The 14,850-nt window shown below is 46.3% G+C and overlaps 3 protein-coding genes across 3 annotated transcripts; 1 reads left to right on the top strand and 2 right to left on the bottom strand.

The window, feature by feature from the left end:
* Nucleotides 1–283: 283 nt before the first annotated feature.
* Nucleotides 284–2,083, bottom strand: phax (phosphorylated adaptor for RNA export). Its single transcript, XM_035624383.2, has one exon. It carries the CDS (start codon nucleotides 1,752–1,754, stop codon nucleotides 528–530), a length of 1,227 nt encoding a protein of 408 aa, XP_035480276.1. The 5' UTR covers nucleotides 1,755–2,083; the 3' UTR covers nucleotides 284–527.
* Nucleotides 2,084–2,611: 528 nt separating this feature from the next.
* Nucleotides 2,612–8,020, top strand: pmpcb (peptidase, mitochondrial processing subunit beta). The gene is made up of 13 exons (XM_035624380.2): nucleotides 2,612–2,766; nucleotides 3,058–3,195; nucleotides 3,918–4,004; nucleotides 4,235–4,364; nucleotides 5,158–5,356; nucleotides 5,467–5,546; nucleotides 5,637–5,749; nucleotides 5,869–6,012; nucleotides 6,465–6,625; nucleotides 6,710–6,795; nucleotides 6,876–6,964; nucleotides 7,232–7,307; nucleotides 7,826–8,020. Exons 1-13 carry the CDS (start codon nucleotides 2,689–2,691, stop codon nucleotides 7,888–7,890), a joined length of 1,446 nt encoding a protein of 481 aa, XP_035480273.1. The 5' UTR covers nucleotides 2,612–2,688; the 3' UTR covers nucleotides 7,891–8,020.
* dnajc2 (DnaJ (Hsp40) homolog, subfamily C, member 2) lies at nucleotides 7,952–14,770 on the bottom strand. The gene is made up of 16 exons (XM_035624379.2): nucleotides 14,570–14,770; nucleotides 13,324–13,514; nucleotides 13,156–13,231; nucleotides 12,964–13,062; nucleotides 12,650–12,872; nucleotides 12,499–12,564; nucleotides 12,323–12,414; nucleotides 12,079–12,200; nucleotides 10,683–10,832; nucleotides 9,934–10,022; nucleotides 9,754–9,823; nucleotides 9,442–9,629; nucleotides 9,258–9,358; nucleotides 8,562–8,672; nucleotides 8,220–8,380; nucleotides 7,952–8,119 (listed from the first exon to the last, which is right to left on the bottom strand). The coding sequence occupies exons 1-16, from the start codon at nucleotides 14,622–14,624 to the stop codon at nucleotides 8,051–8,053; spliced, it is 1,863 nt and encodes a 620-aa protein (XP_035480272.1). The 5' UTR covers nucleotides 14,625–14,770; the 3' UTR covers nucleotides 7,952–8,050.
* Nucleotides 14,771–14,850: the final 80 nt, after the last annotated feature.

Raw genomic sequence — 14,850 nt, 5'->3', positions numbered from 1 at the left:
CTCTACCAATGTTTTTAAGTGCTTTTTTTCATTACATGTATTATTCAGATCGTTTTTTTCTGCTTTGACTTCATTGTACGTAATCAATACTTTCTTTAGTTGTCCTTAACATGAGGTTGAGTCCTTGCGAATGAGTTTTCTGCCACCTAGTGGACAAACCTCTGAACATTACCTGTGCTCCACTAGATTTATAAAAACGTACTTCTCATGATATTCAGCACCAACATCTTCAAACATCAGGGAATGAATCTGTATCGCAAAGATTAAAAAAAGTGACCTTAAATATTCTTTTTCTCTCAAGGAGTCAACTTTATTAACATTCCAGATGCCGATAAACAAATTTAATAACTCAAAACTTCTCTTTCCCATCATGAACATTATAGAGAGAAATGAAAAACAAACAGATGATTCAGAATTTGAATTAAAGGCAAACAACATTCGTGTCACAAATCAAGCTAACGTGCAAGCCTCATCGCTCATACAGTTCTGTGAAGTGGTCTTCTTTCCGACCTCTGAGCGTTCGGCCGTCAGAAGACCTCCAGGTCTGCAGAGTTGTAGACCACAGCCGTGTCCTCCGTCCCCACAGCAGCTTCCCCCTGAGCCTCCTCTTCCTCGTCCGCGGCGTCCTCCAGGGACTCCAAGGCCTCGTTGGTGTCGCTGGCGAAGGTCTCCCTGGAGACGTCGTCGTGCTCCTGCAGGTTCAGCGTGCCGATGGCCTGCTTCATCTTCTTGGCCACCAGGTGCCGCCTCCTCTTCTGAGCAGCTTTCTTGCTCTTGTGATCTTTCAGGTTTTCCTCGATGAAGATCTTTCTGATTTGGGACTTGGTGACGCTGGGCGTGTTCTTCAGCAGGTTGAGGTACACCCCACCAGGCGTCCGCCGCCTGCTGCCGTCCATGGTGAACACCCCGCCGCTCTCCTCCAGCGTGGCCGTCTCTCCGAGCAGTTCTATGGCTTTTTTGGCTCCGACGACTTTGACAATGCGCTCTATCAGGTCTGCTTTGGGCTCCTGCAGCCTGTGTGCAATCTCATCTGCCACTTTGTCCTCCGGGTCGTCCTCTGTGATCTCATACCTGCCCTTGATGTCCATCTCGGCCCTGGGGCCCAGTCGGTCTTTGGCTGGCCTCTTCCTCTTCGCATCACCTCCCGGCCCCTCCTCGGAGCACCGGCCCTGCATGTACTCCTCCAGCTGGGTGTCCAGCATGGTCACTTCTCCTTCATCCTTTGACAGCATCTCCTTCTGCCTCTCCTTCTCCATCAGCTTACGAGCCAGGACAAAGTTATAGGTCTCCACATTTCTGCTGGACATGCTAATTTCACCTTCCATGCCAAATATGCCGAGCTCTGCAGTGATGGCGTCCTGGCACTGCTCCTGCACCACGGAGCCCCAAATGTTGTTCACCTTGCGGCCTCCCGTCGCGCTGGGGGCGGGCAGGCGCGTGGGCCCCGGGCGGGCGGTGCAGGCGGGAGGCTGTGGAGACACTTTCTGGCGCTTCCGGCGCCAAACTGCCGCCTCCTCGTCCGACGAATCCAGGTCACTGTCGCTGGACTCCACCGTCCCACCGGCGCCGCGGTAGGCGGCGGCAGGGGCCTGGGCGGCGGCTCTGTTCTGGAAGGACTGGCCGCTGAAGGCAGGAGGAACCAGGGGTCGACCTTGTGCTTCCGCCGCTGCGGTCCCCATCTCCGCGTCCGAGCCGGACTCGGAGATCTCCCCGTCCTCCAGATCACCGACCATCACATCTCCGCGCTCCGCCATCGCTCGTCTGTAATCACGGCTCAGATGAGTGACGCCTGCGGCTCCGACGCATCGGCTCAAGTGTGGGCCGCTGATTAGCGACAGCAGCTAGCTGCAGCAGCACAAGCTAACGAGAGCACAGAAGTTCTCATTCAAGCTGGTAGAGAGGCAGACGAGAGGCACTCGGACTCCCCGCTCTCTGACGACCGCTCCTCGGGTCTCGTCGGCTCTTCCACTCGCCGTGACCCGCTGAGACGAGGCGGACGATACACAGACAAAGTTGAGAGACTCAAGGAAGAAAATTCGCGCTAGGCTGAAGCCAGGCTTCCGCTTTCCGACTGTCACCCCTTTCAAAATAAATGTGACCAAGGGAGAAGATGTTAGTAGAAAAGTTTTTTTGAAATTGAATTGTTTCTTTCTTCGTAAAATAATGAACAAAATCAAACATCAATAAAGTACATAAGTATATAACTGTCTTGACTATGATAGTGATGACCTATTATCTACGAATGATCTGATCATTATATAGAAATGTGTAGTCACTGCACAACAGACTTGATTTGCAGATGTCATTTTGACATTAAGAATTTGTTTAGGGGTATGTAATTATTCATCATTATCATAATATCAGAGAGAAACTTTGAGGAAAAGAAACATGATTGACATTTCTTATTGTCATATTCATATGTTTATGGGAACTTCTTGTATGATAGGAGTTGGCAAAGCTGTAAGAATAGTAGAAAATGGTAAAAGTTTGTAAATAATTAGTCAAATGTATATATTTGTATTCATATAAATGTTAACCGTTATTTGTGTTGTTGCGATTTTAGTGTTTTTGGTTTTTTACTATAGTATTTGAGGATTTTAATTTAGTAATAAACTCATCTCACCGTTTCCGGCGATTACTGATTACGTCGATGAGAACGGCGCATGCGTAGTTTGATAGGTAAACAATATGGCGGCGTCCTTACAGCGTTTCACATCTTGTGGGAGATTTCTCCTACAGAGATTGAAGAGGAACTCTTTACATGGGGTAAGAGGAACATGTCCAAAGTGATATTTGTGATATAACACTTCCTCTGTGGTACATGACAGTTATCGGTGTAGTCTGACGGAGAAGAAGCTCTCGCGTGGCCTGTCAGGTTCGTGTCTGCTAACAGCCGCAACAAGATGGACTCTTCCAGGACTGGTTCAAGTTTGACCCGTGTGATACTGTAACTGTGTCATAACACTTATCGACGACGTGGTATAATCAGCTGTGTCCTCAGTGTGTGAGAAGTGTCATCATGACTCACCGTGACTCCCGTGTGTGCTCGACCTGCAGTTCTCAGCCGGGCCACACAGACTCTGGGCTACCCAGGCCGCCCACCAGGTGGCGCTGAACGTCCCTGAGACCCGGGTGACGGCGCTGGAGAACGGGCTCCGCGTGGCCTCCGAGGACGCGGGGCTCACCACCTGCACGGTGAGTCCGAGCCAGCACACGCACACGCACACGCACACACACACACACACACACACACACACACACACACACACACACACAAACCTCCCGTTTATTATTTCTAGCCAAAGAAAAGCAGGATGTTATGATGGACTTCTTTTATGGGAAAACCCATATTGAAATGCCTTATTGTGATCATCATGACAGCTTTTTAGGGTTAGGGCCACAACTGAAAACTGCTTCATTTAAACGAGTCTGCGTTCTGTGCAAATGTTTTGGGCTCAGGAAGTAAGGATGCTTTCAAATATAATGTCTGGGGTCTTTGTCACAGGTTGCATTATGGTTAAAAACCCAAACATGAAAAAGTGAGTTCTCTGTTTGCCATGGAAGAAAAAAAAGAACTCTCAAATCGTATCTATTGCCATGCAGAATAAATATATTGATGCATTTTTATCATAAGTAATGTCTTTCATCTTTTCAACCAATTTAGAGAAGAGTCTCATTCTGCTCTTTGTTGTTTTGTTTCACTGTGTACATGTTCAATATTATAAGAAGTCAGAGGCCTCAGCTTTAGATGATGTAACACAGTGGATGTGTCATGTGTTTAAAGGATCCTCTCCAAGGGATTGTTTCAGTTCAGCTCTGTCAAGACAGAATGTAGCCTCACCCCAGGTGTCTGGCTGAAGTTGTGGTACAGTAGGAGCAGATATTATCTGTATAATTTGATGACCGACTTCTTTCAGGTGGGCCTCTGGATAGACGCCGGCAGTCGCTACGAGAATGAGAGAAATAATGGCACGGCGCATTTTTTGGAGCATATGGCGTTTAAGGTGAGGTGGTTGCCCTGACCTCGTCTTTAAACGGTTCTTATTTAAACTATATGCAGCAGTTATTAAGGACATGGCTCATTTTGGTTTTGGTGACCTGCCCTTTCAGCGTGGAATTCTTCAGGCTGACAAAATTAAAAAAAAAATATTATGTAAATGTAATAACGACTTAGAAAATGAATTCACGTGTTTTTAACAATGCAAACATATTAAAAGGTGTGTGTATGTGTCAGGGCACAAGGAAACGCTCCCAGCTGGATCTGGAGCTGGAGATCGAGAACATGGGGGCTCACCTGAACGCCTACACGTCCCGCGAGCAAACCGTGTATTACGCCAAAGCTTTCTCCAAGGACCTGCCACGAGGTACGGTAATGTCAGACTGTCAAAATGAACAACAGCATCCATGTCTGTAAAGAATGACATATTAGATTTGATAACCAAAGGCTGAGGGATTCCCTCTGGAATCAACAATCACGTTGCCATATTTGCCTCATTTATTATGGTTGAAGCACGGAGACCTCTTTCTATGCAACTAAACTTCAAGGGGCAGTGAACGGTTCTAAAGCAAATCAGAGAATATTTCCTCACCGTCTGTCAGCTGTCGGTTCTGTGTGTGCGCCGACAAAAAAGTCGGTGTTTTCGTCTCAAAAACAAAAAAAACACAACGCTGTGTTCGTTACCATCACTCGACACCTTATGAGACGTCCTGGCATGTGACACTGCAACTCCGCGGTTTTGGCCTCGTGGGTAGTGTGTCTGACTCCCACACCGGAGGACCCAGGTCCACGGCCCGGTCAGAGCAGTAAGTTCACAACAAAATCCCTTCCTGCCCCTTTAACATGATCGGTCCCTCAACTGACCAGAATGCAGTGCAGACACAAGACAATAATTTAATAATATAATAATTAATTTCATTTATAGAGCACTTTTCATTGCTAACAGCAATCTCAAAGTGCTACTGACATGACATGATACTTTCATGAAGCAAAGTGTCAGTCAGTCCTGGAGAATCTCTCACTCACACCGCCTTTAGAAAAACTCATGAAACCCATGTAGGAAGTCACAGACGGAAATTGATAAATGTTCAGTGAGGTATGGCAGTAAAATACCACGGTGAATGTACTGAACATCCCATCATCTGTTTCTTTCTGCCAAGCTGTGGAGATCCTGGCAGACATCATCCAGAACAGTACGCTGGGGGAGGCGGAGATTGAGCGGGAGCGAGGTGTGATCCTCAGAGAGATGCAGGAAGTGGAGACCAATCTGCAGGAAGTGGTCTTCGACTACCTGCACGCCACGGCCTATCAGACTACGGCTCTGGGCAGGACCATCCTGGGACCCACAGAGAACATCAAGTGAGACCACACACTAATTTTGTAACACACAGCTGCTGTGGTGTGAGGTTCTCCGTGATACACTCTATGATGTGTGTGTGTGTGCGCGTGTGTCTGTGCGCGTGATGCAGGACCATCAACAGAGGCGACCTGGTGGAGTACATCACTACTCACTACAAAGGCCCCAGAATCGTGCTGGCTGCAGCAGGAGGTCCGAGCTGCTTCTCCTCTCTCTGATGTGTCAGTTAGACAGAAAACATGATCTGATCATAACAGTCCTAACTCTTCTTTGTTTATTCAGGAGTTTCACACGATGAGCTCATTGATTTGGCCAAGTATCACTTTGGAAAACTTCCTGGCAGATATCAAGGTGAAGCTCCGGAACTTCCTGCCTGCCTCTTCACAGGAAGTGAGGTAACGTGAAATCTTAATGCCAACACCACACATGATCATAATTGCATATTGAAAGTGTTGTAGCTAAGTCTTGACTTGATACCAGTGCAATGACTGAATGTGTCCTGCTGTTGCTTCAGATCCGTGTGCGTGACGACAAGATGCCCCTGGCCCATATCGCCATCGCCGTGGAGGCGGTGGGCTGGTCTCACCCCGACACCATCCCCCTCATGGTGGCAAACACGCTCATCGGGAACTGGGACCGCTCGTTCGGTGGAGGCGTGGTGAGTGCAAGTGACTCTACTCCCATTTCATCGCCAGCTCAGATTTCTTCCTTCAGGATGCTTACCCTGACCCTACCGGCTCTGAATTCAAGTGTTTCTTTTTTTCCAAAACATTTTCTTGGGAGATTTATTGATGTGCAAACGTCTTGGGAATTGAGGCTTTTGTTTTGACAGCAACATGCTTGTAACATAATTTTATATTAGAATAGTAAGATCATATCATTAAAACCTGAAAGCCAAACACACAATTGGTTGGCTGCTAGTTCTATTGACTGTTCCCTTCTGTAATTTCATACTGTTTCATACTAAACTATTTCATGGTCCTGCCTGTTGAGATCTACGCTTTCCAAAAGAAGAGACAGTTTGAGTGTGAGAATAAAGTGCATCACACACAGCACAGGTCCGACTCAGTGTTCTGACCCGTCTGTCGGGGTTTTGTCCTGTGGATCCAGAACCTGTCCAGTAAACTGGCCCAGATGGCCTCTCAGGGGAACCTGTGCCATAGCTTCCAGTCCTTCAACACCTGCTACACTGACACAGGCCTGTGGGGGCTCTACATGGTGTGTGAGCCCGGCACCATCAGGGACATGATGCACTTCACCCAGATGGAATGGTACCAACACACACACAGGACAATCAGCTGCATTGCACCGAGGGTTTGATACAGATGAAAATGTCATAAGTGCTCATCCGACAGGATGTCTCTGTGTACGAGTGTGACGGAGAGCGAGGTGGTTCGTGCCAAGAATCTGCTCAAGACCAACATGCTGCTGCACCTGGACGGTAAGACGAGGCCACGTGAGTAAACGCGGATGATCAGGGACATGTAGCGTCACATGGTTTTGAACCGTTTCTGTCTCCAGGATCCACCCCCATCTGCGAGGACATTGGCCGACAGATGTTGTGCTACAGCCGCAGGATCCCGCTGCATGAGCTGGAGGCCAGGATCGATGTGAGTGGATAGTTTTGTCAATTCCACATTAAATATCAAACCAGCCACTAAGAAAACCACAGATTCAATGAATTCTAATATCGTATGAAAGAATCAAGACACCAGTCTAATTCCCTCTCCATGGAGGTCTGATCATGACTCCTCAGATTAGAGACCAGACCGATTCATCATGTTGTGAAAACATTTCGTATTTTACATTAGTTTATAGTTTAAAGTTCTGCTGCTCTAAAGTGTTTCAGTTTACATTGTGTTGTTTCCTCTCCACAGGCCATTGATGCTCAGACCATAAAGGACGTGTGCACCAGATACATCTACAACAAGGCTCCTGCCATCGCTGCAGTTGGTATGTTGATGACTTTTTTGTTATTTTCAATACATTTATTGTCATATATTAATGTAAATGTTGTAGCAGACAAAGCTCTCCAGTATGTACTGGAGTCGTGAGAGTTCTAACTGCTCTGTGAGAGAGATTACATGTGGAGGAAATGTTGCTCTACTTCACACAGGTCATGAATTCATTAGGTGTGGTGAATCGTTTTGAGATCAGAGAGACGCTGAACTGAAAAACTACATTTGACCTTGAATGACTGCTGAAGCAGCAGACTTTCATTTCATCAAGGGGACTCCAACTTTTGGATCCCAACAGTTTAATTTGTTTTTAGAAATCCACTCTACATCATAATACCAAATGATCAGTGGCTTCGCTAGTTTGTAGTTGTGGTGAATGGATTTAAAGGAACATTTGTTTCATTGTTATTGTCGGTCTGGACATCATTTCTTTTACTTTAACAGGTCACACACACTTTGAACTTTTGCTGGGTACAATGTTGTTATAATATATATATATATGTTCTGTCTCAGGTCCAATTGAACAACTGCCAGACTACAAGCAGATCCGCAGTGGAATGTTCTGGATGAGGACCTGAGGACCGATGACCTTTGTACTGTACAGCATATGAAACACAAACAAAGTATTCAAGTCTCATGTCTGTATGTTTTTTTCCTCCTTTAATTTTTTATTATAAAATAAAGAGCAACACATTAATGTTAAAATAACACAGATACTAATGTCGTTTGTGGTTCTTGTCATTTTTTACTCTTGACTGCAACTTGTTCCTGAGCAGCTTTCTTGGCTTTAACCATCTCCACCAGTTCCTGGAGAGAAACACAAAGACATTCAGTAGTTCCCTCTCTACAACACGTCTTTAACCAGCTTCTACACTCAGGGGACATCCTAGACCAGCAACCGTCTTACCTTGTACCTCTTCATACAGTCTTTCTTGGTCCGTCCAGGGACGGCCCCAGCGATCTTCTCCCAGCGCTCGGGTGTGCTGACTGGGTACGTCTTCAGGGCCTGTTCCAGGAGCTTCTGCTCCTCGGTGGTCCAGGATGCAACGTTACCGTCACTACCAGAGGCTGAGGGGAACAAACAGCTATGGTGTCTGGTGAACGTTTCTAGGTATAACGGCATTAACAACAGAAACTACATCTGTTGATACTCAAGTGTTCCAGGCGCAAATTGATTTTGGTCCATTTCTTCCACAATTAATTCTTTGAAACAAAAAACACCACTAGAGGAATTTGTCTTTCCACTCACCGTCGAACCTCTCCGAGGGCACAGCGTTGTCTATGGTGGGCGCCACTGTCGAGTGTTCCTTTTTAAACTTCTCAAAGGCCTTTTTGTTGATCTCATCTTTCTGCAGTGGATCTGACGGGAACATAATAGGAATCAACAATCAGAGGCTGTTGAGCTGATGAACAGAGTCCGACTTTGTTGTATTTGCAATTTGATTTTATCATGTTTTGTAGTTTAGATTCCCCTTTATATGCTTATACATCGTAAGAAATGTCATTGCAAAATACAGATGATCTTGTTTAGAAAGAAAAAATGGAAGATTTGTTTTTGAATCAAAAGACGTCCTTCAAGTCTAAATCTAAAAAACGAAATATTAATTATTACATGCCTACGATGATCTGCTCTTTCAAGTTGTGTTGCTGCCAGTAGATACGTCATCTCCACATGAATCTTCTTATACTACTTTTAGTTTTACATGCAGAAAACATTTGATGAAAGGATTTGTAAGGGGCATTTTCTCCAGTATAAAATTAAATAAAATCATGCCATGTTAAGAATAAGACCATGAGTATACTCTGTTGACAGAAGATCACCCTCACGTTGTACTGGATTCTAAAATAAAAAGCTACGTATTACAACAAACATTCTAAATAACTAAACTTTGGTTATGTTCATTTAAACAACCTCTAGTAATGATTAAACGGTTGTTCAGCTCACCGAGTCGCTGCAGGTTCTTGGCTTTGTTGATGACGTCTTTGGCCGTCCTCTTCATGCCGCTGGTGGAGTGCAAGTTCATATAATTTGCAATAACTTCCCATCTGGAGAGAAAGAAACAAAAATCTGGATTATTTCTTTTTCTTTTATCAGAATAAACAATAAACAGTGAAAGGGCCTAGTCTACCTGGCGTTCGTCCCAGCAGGGAACAGGTTGACAGCTTTGATGAGCAGCTGGAGGTCTTCCTCGTTCCAGCCCTTTCCAGCGCCGCCTCCTCCACCTCCTCCACTGGCCTGGTCTGCGCTGCGAGCCGCCTGCCTGGCCTGGACCTCGGCCTCCCTCTCCCTCTGCAGCTGGGCGTTCACCTCCTGCACCTGAGGGAACAAACACCACATCCTTTGTTCACGCGTGTGGACTAAATACCTGACGTCCCCACCTGAGGTGGTGATCGTTCCTGTGTTGGCTCTTGAATAAAAACCTTTCTTTTTTTTTTTTTACCTGCTTCTCCACGGCCGTCTTGCTGTCCTCTTTTGAGCCTGAGGCCAAGGTTTCATTCAGGGACTGCAGACTGGAACAAAAGCACCATAAAATACTGTTTCACATCCACAGGATTTTTGTATAAATGACATCTAAGGTCCTGGTCTGCTGAAAAGTAAGATTCCTCCAATTTGACCGTACCTGGTCAGCTCCAGCCTATCACAGAGCTTTTCCACCTCCTCCATCATTTTCACGCTGTCTGCCTCGTTGTCACCAAAATAGTTCCAGTTCTGTGGGGGGGGGGGGGGGGGGTGTATATAACTTCATGAAGACCAGTGTCTATTCTATACTTTACTTGTTATTATGTTTATTTCAACTTACAAGTACATTATAAAGAAAAAATAAGAGGAGTAAGAGGAGAGGGATGGAGGTAGTATAAGGAGAGAGGGAGTAAGACGAGAGAGATGGAGGGGAGTATAAGGAGAGAGGGAGTAAGAGCAGAGGGATCGAGGGAGTATAAGGAGAGAGGAAGTAAGAGGAAAGAGAGGAAGTAAGAGCAGAGGGATCGAGGGAGTATAAGGAGAGAGGAAGTAAGAGGAAAGGGAGGAAGTAAGAGCAGAGGGATCGAGGGAGTATAAGGAGAGAGGAAGTAAGAGGAAAGGGAGGAAGTAAGAGCAGAGGGATCGAGGGAGTATAAGGAGAGAGGAAGTAAGAGGATAGGGAGGGAGTAAGAGCAGAGGGTTCGAGGGAGTATAAGGAGAGAGGAAGTAAGAGGAAAGGGAGGAAGTAAGAGCAGAGGGATCGAGGGAGTATAAGGAGATAGGAAGTAAGAGGATAGGGAGGGAGTAAGAGCAGAGGGATCGAGGAGTAAGAGGAGAGGGATGGAGAGGGGGGAATGGGTTACACCATGTGAGTACTTGTACACCACTGCTTCAGACGGCGTGTGTTACCTTGCAGGTGGTCCGGAGTTTCTGCCTCTCCTTCTTGATGGCCTTCTTCTGGATATCTTTCTCCTTCTTGGCCAGCTGGGCCGCCTGCTTGGCCTCCTCTTCCTCCTTCTCCTTTGCCAAACGAGCGACCTCCAGCTCCGCCTGCCGGGCCTGTCGGACGCACAGGGACAGCGATGACGTCAATTCTAAAGCAAACTGAGGAGTCATCCAGCCCTAAACCTGGCACAGGTCACATGATTGTGATGATGATGATCCGTTAGATATGCATCCTTGTCACGACAGACGTTTTAGCAACAACAACGATGATCTGGTTCCTTTTTTGTGTGGCAGTCAGTAAATCATAGTTGGAGACAATATATTTCCTAGTCTTATAGGATATGTTACATGATTTATATTTATTTCTCTTATTGTCAACAAATCCCAGGAAACGATCATAAACAATAGATTGATCCTTCAAAAGAGTAATGTGTATGTATGTATGTCATCCCTCTTCATCAACTCTCTCTGTAAACAACCCCTGTGGAATTCACTGGTTCTCTAATGAATCAAGGTGTACAATGTTAATGGTCTTAAGATAATAATACACAAACTAGAATTTGAATCTTTTGTGTCTTCACTGCACATACCCATTAAACCTTCTCTGGTGCTGGTGGAAAATCTAAGTGAACAGTTGTTCTAAATGGCCTCAAACAATCTCTTTCTGTAGTCATGGATCAGAGCCCCACCATGTTCTCTCCGCTCAGACATTATCAGGATGTCTCATGTGAACAGTTTCTCTTGAGGACGTTCTGCAGCGTCTCAATGAGGTCTGGAGTCGGACTGGGCCACTGCACCAACACAAATGTTCTAATCGAACACTAAGTCTGTCGTAGATTGATGTTTAGGGTCAATGTCCTGCTGCATCACCCAACGCCCAGAGGCAATTGCTCCCTCCACCCTAACGTCATGTTGGTATGCACAGAGATGTCAACCTGCTCAACTGATTCCTTTACCCTGGGCTACTCTATTGAAGGAAGCACAGACATAACTAGTCTCCATAGAAGTATCTAAACCCTTTGAGATGACTTTGCAACACTTTGACATTCTTCTTAAACACAAATCTTCTGAGTTTTTCTTCGTGCGAGGTGTTATTCACATCAGCAGATGCTTCCTGTCAACAGCAACCAATCTGATTTCACTGACGTTTGGCAGGTGGACTCACAGATCGTCAGTCTGTCTTTACACAAGAAGACGACGGATGCATATCACAGAAACTCACCACTTCTTACACATCTGTCAGAAGTGACCAGTTTTTACACGTCATCCAAATAATACATGATTCTGTAAAGTGTTATTCAACATGAGATTGAAAAGTTGGGATGTTGCGGTGTTGTCAGTGTGATTGTGAATGACTCACTCGATCCTTCTCCTCCTGCTCTCTCTTCTTGGCTTCAACTTTCGCCTTCTTCTCAGATTCCTTCCGGGCTTTTTCATCCTCTTTGAATTTCTTTATTCTAGGGTCACAGCTGTAGGCAGTATCTGAGTGAAGAAATAGGGGGGTTACTGACCCGTTTCACCTTGGTGGAGATTTTGGGGCTTTGTGCAGCTTGGTGATATTTTCAGCTGTGTGTTAAAATGGTGCTGGCTCTGCAGGACTGTACCAACTAGTGTTCGTATTCTGTTCATCTCCTCCTTCTTCCTCTGAGCTCTGGAGGCTCGATTCTGCTTCTCTATCCACCTCCTCTCATCTCGACTGCAGCACAAAACAAGAACATGTCCAAACGCAACACTCATTTTGGTTCAGTTCTGTGGATGACTGCGATTGACCGGAGCTCACCATTCAGCCTTTTCCTTTTCTTCTTCGTCCAAGTATGAGAATTCCCTCCATGAGTCAAAGTTGTACCTGTAACAGTCAAACATTTACAGATTATCAGTTTGACTTTGCCATTCGTTTTTATTGAGAGTGACCACGAAAAAACACCTCTTACCAAAAAGAGTAAAAATTATCCACTTCCTCAAAAGAGGATTCCATGGTTCCGACTTTGGGAACGTGTTTCTTGGAAGACCATCTTGCATTTCTCTCAAAAACAGGAGCAAAGGCTTGAAAAAAGTTCTCTTTGGCCTCGCTCTTTGAAGGCACGGCGTTGTCGAATGTCGGATCGACACTGTCGAAGGCTCTTCTCTTCACGGGATCCGACAGGGTTTCTATCGCTGAGGTTTAAACAGAGACAAAGAGCAACGTGAGTTGGAAAGACACAACAAATAATGTTAGTGCTGATAACGAAGCAGCAGCATTATATACCTTTAGTTATACAGGTAAAGTAGTCATTGTCTCCTTCCACTATCTGCTCTCCGGCAGCCTTCCTTTTGTCGGGATGATGCTTCAACACAATCGCTTTGTCTGTGGAGAAACCGCAGAGAATATGACCCCAACAACTTCTGACCACCAACTAGAGAAACTCATCCATCAGAGCGGAGGAGAGAAGATACTCACGGGCGGCTTTGATCTGTTTCTGTGTGGCTCTGTACCTCAGGTGTGGGAGGCCCAGGACAGAATAGTGATCCTGATTCTGACATACAGGAGACAAGACAAAGGTTAAAGACTCTCTGCGTCTATTTACCATAGTCTACAAATAGAACAGAGTTGTTACTGGACTAATACCTTCCAGTCTTTGGGGTCGAGCGTTCGGAGCATCGGGTACTCCTCCAGCTGAAACTCCTCATCCTCCGACTCCTCAGACGACGCCTCCTCTTCCTCCAGCTCCTGGAAGGAGGCAGACGTATTTCTGTTCCTCCTCTTCACATAGGCCTCGAGCCACCGACCCACAGGCTCCACCTGGACCTGCACAGAGGCTGAAGACGGGGGAGGAAGGTGAGAAAAAACAAAACTGGTCCTCGTCAGATTTGGACTAAAACATAAGAGTAGAGAGGGTGACATGTACTGAGCAGGACATTATACAGTTAACAACGAACTCAAGTAAAGTGATGGATACACTGTCTCCAAGATAGCTCAAATAAGTCTTTGGCATTTGTTCAGCAGTTTCTTCTGGCTCATCTGTTTATTAGCGGTAGACGGACTATGGATTAGCGTGTGTGTGTGTGTGTGTGTGTGTGTGTGCGTGCGTGGACACATTGTGTAACAGTTGTGAAACCAGGACTGCGATGATCAGAAACCCCATATCGCCATACGATCAACGGAACAGCAAACCGGTGCATGTACCGCCTGGCGTGTGCCGTTCCATGCTGAGACCTCATTACTTTACTAATCTGACAAAACTTGCTTTCTTTCAAAATCCACGTAATTCACTAAATTCGAAGTTGGGACGAGCTGTACTTTTTGTAAATTGTACACCCATTGCATGTCATGTGACCACTTTGGTCAAACCGATATCTGGAGATGGTGAACAAGCCTTATATGATTTCGATTTATTTTTTTACCATTTTGATTTGAACTGAACGGAGGCTCAAATGTTACACCTGCTGATGCCAACACAGTCAAATACATGTACAACCAGGCCAATGTAACAGACATGCGTCCAACTCTTGTTCTGATATGTTCAGATAAACTTTGACGTCACGAGCTCGACGCTGACTGACGTCACCGGCTCCTGCAGGTGGAGGAGGAGCTTCGTGTGTCAATGGAAGCAGGTCCGACTCATCAGCCACAGGTGCTCAGACGTTATGAAACGTCAGCTGCTGTCAACCTGAGCGTGTTCGGCTAACACAGTAAAGAAGACGTAGATCACAATCACAACGAACACAAGTCGTTTCAAAGCTTCTCCGAGTTCTGAGGTGGCTGGTAACACGAGCTCAGTCCTCGCTGTGAGCAGCCGCATGCTAACGAGAACAGCCATGTAAGACACCGGCGGCTGTAGCTAGCTGCCTCCGCCGGCCTCCTCCCTTCTTACCGGCAGCGGCTGTGAACACAACCGTCCCATCTCCGTCCAGCGCTTCGAGCAGCATCTTCAGAAACGCGCGCTATGCGAACATTCACGTCCTGAAAGGACCGAGTGCAGTGTGAGTAGCGAGGTGGAGTGTGCGGCCGCTCGCTGACACCACATGGGCCCTTCTCTGGTGCCTGAGGGAACGAGATCCGCTGTCGCGCCGCGGAACGGTCCGGGCAGGGAATATGGTTCCTGGCTAGAAGAGTTCCGCAATCGGCGTTTCCTTCCGCAGCGTGTCTTCCTTC

This window comes from Scophthalmus maximus, chromosome 2, assembly GCF_022379125.1.
Source record: "Scophthalmus maximus strain ysfricsl-2021 chromosome 2, ASM2237912v1, whole genome shotgun sequence".
NCBI classification, from domain to species: Eukaryota; Metazoa; Chordata; class Actinopteri; order Pleuronectiformes; family Scophthalmidae; genus Scophthalmus; species Scophthalmus maximus.
The sequence above is the reverse complement of the archived record's forward strand: the minus strand, read 5'-3'. Positions and strand labels throughout refer to the sequence as shown.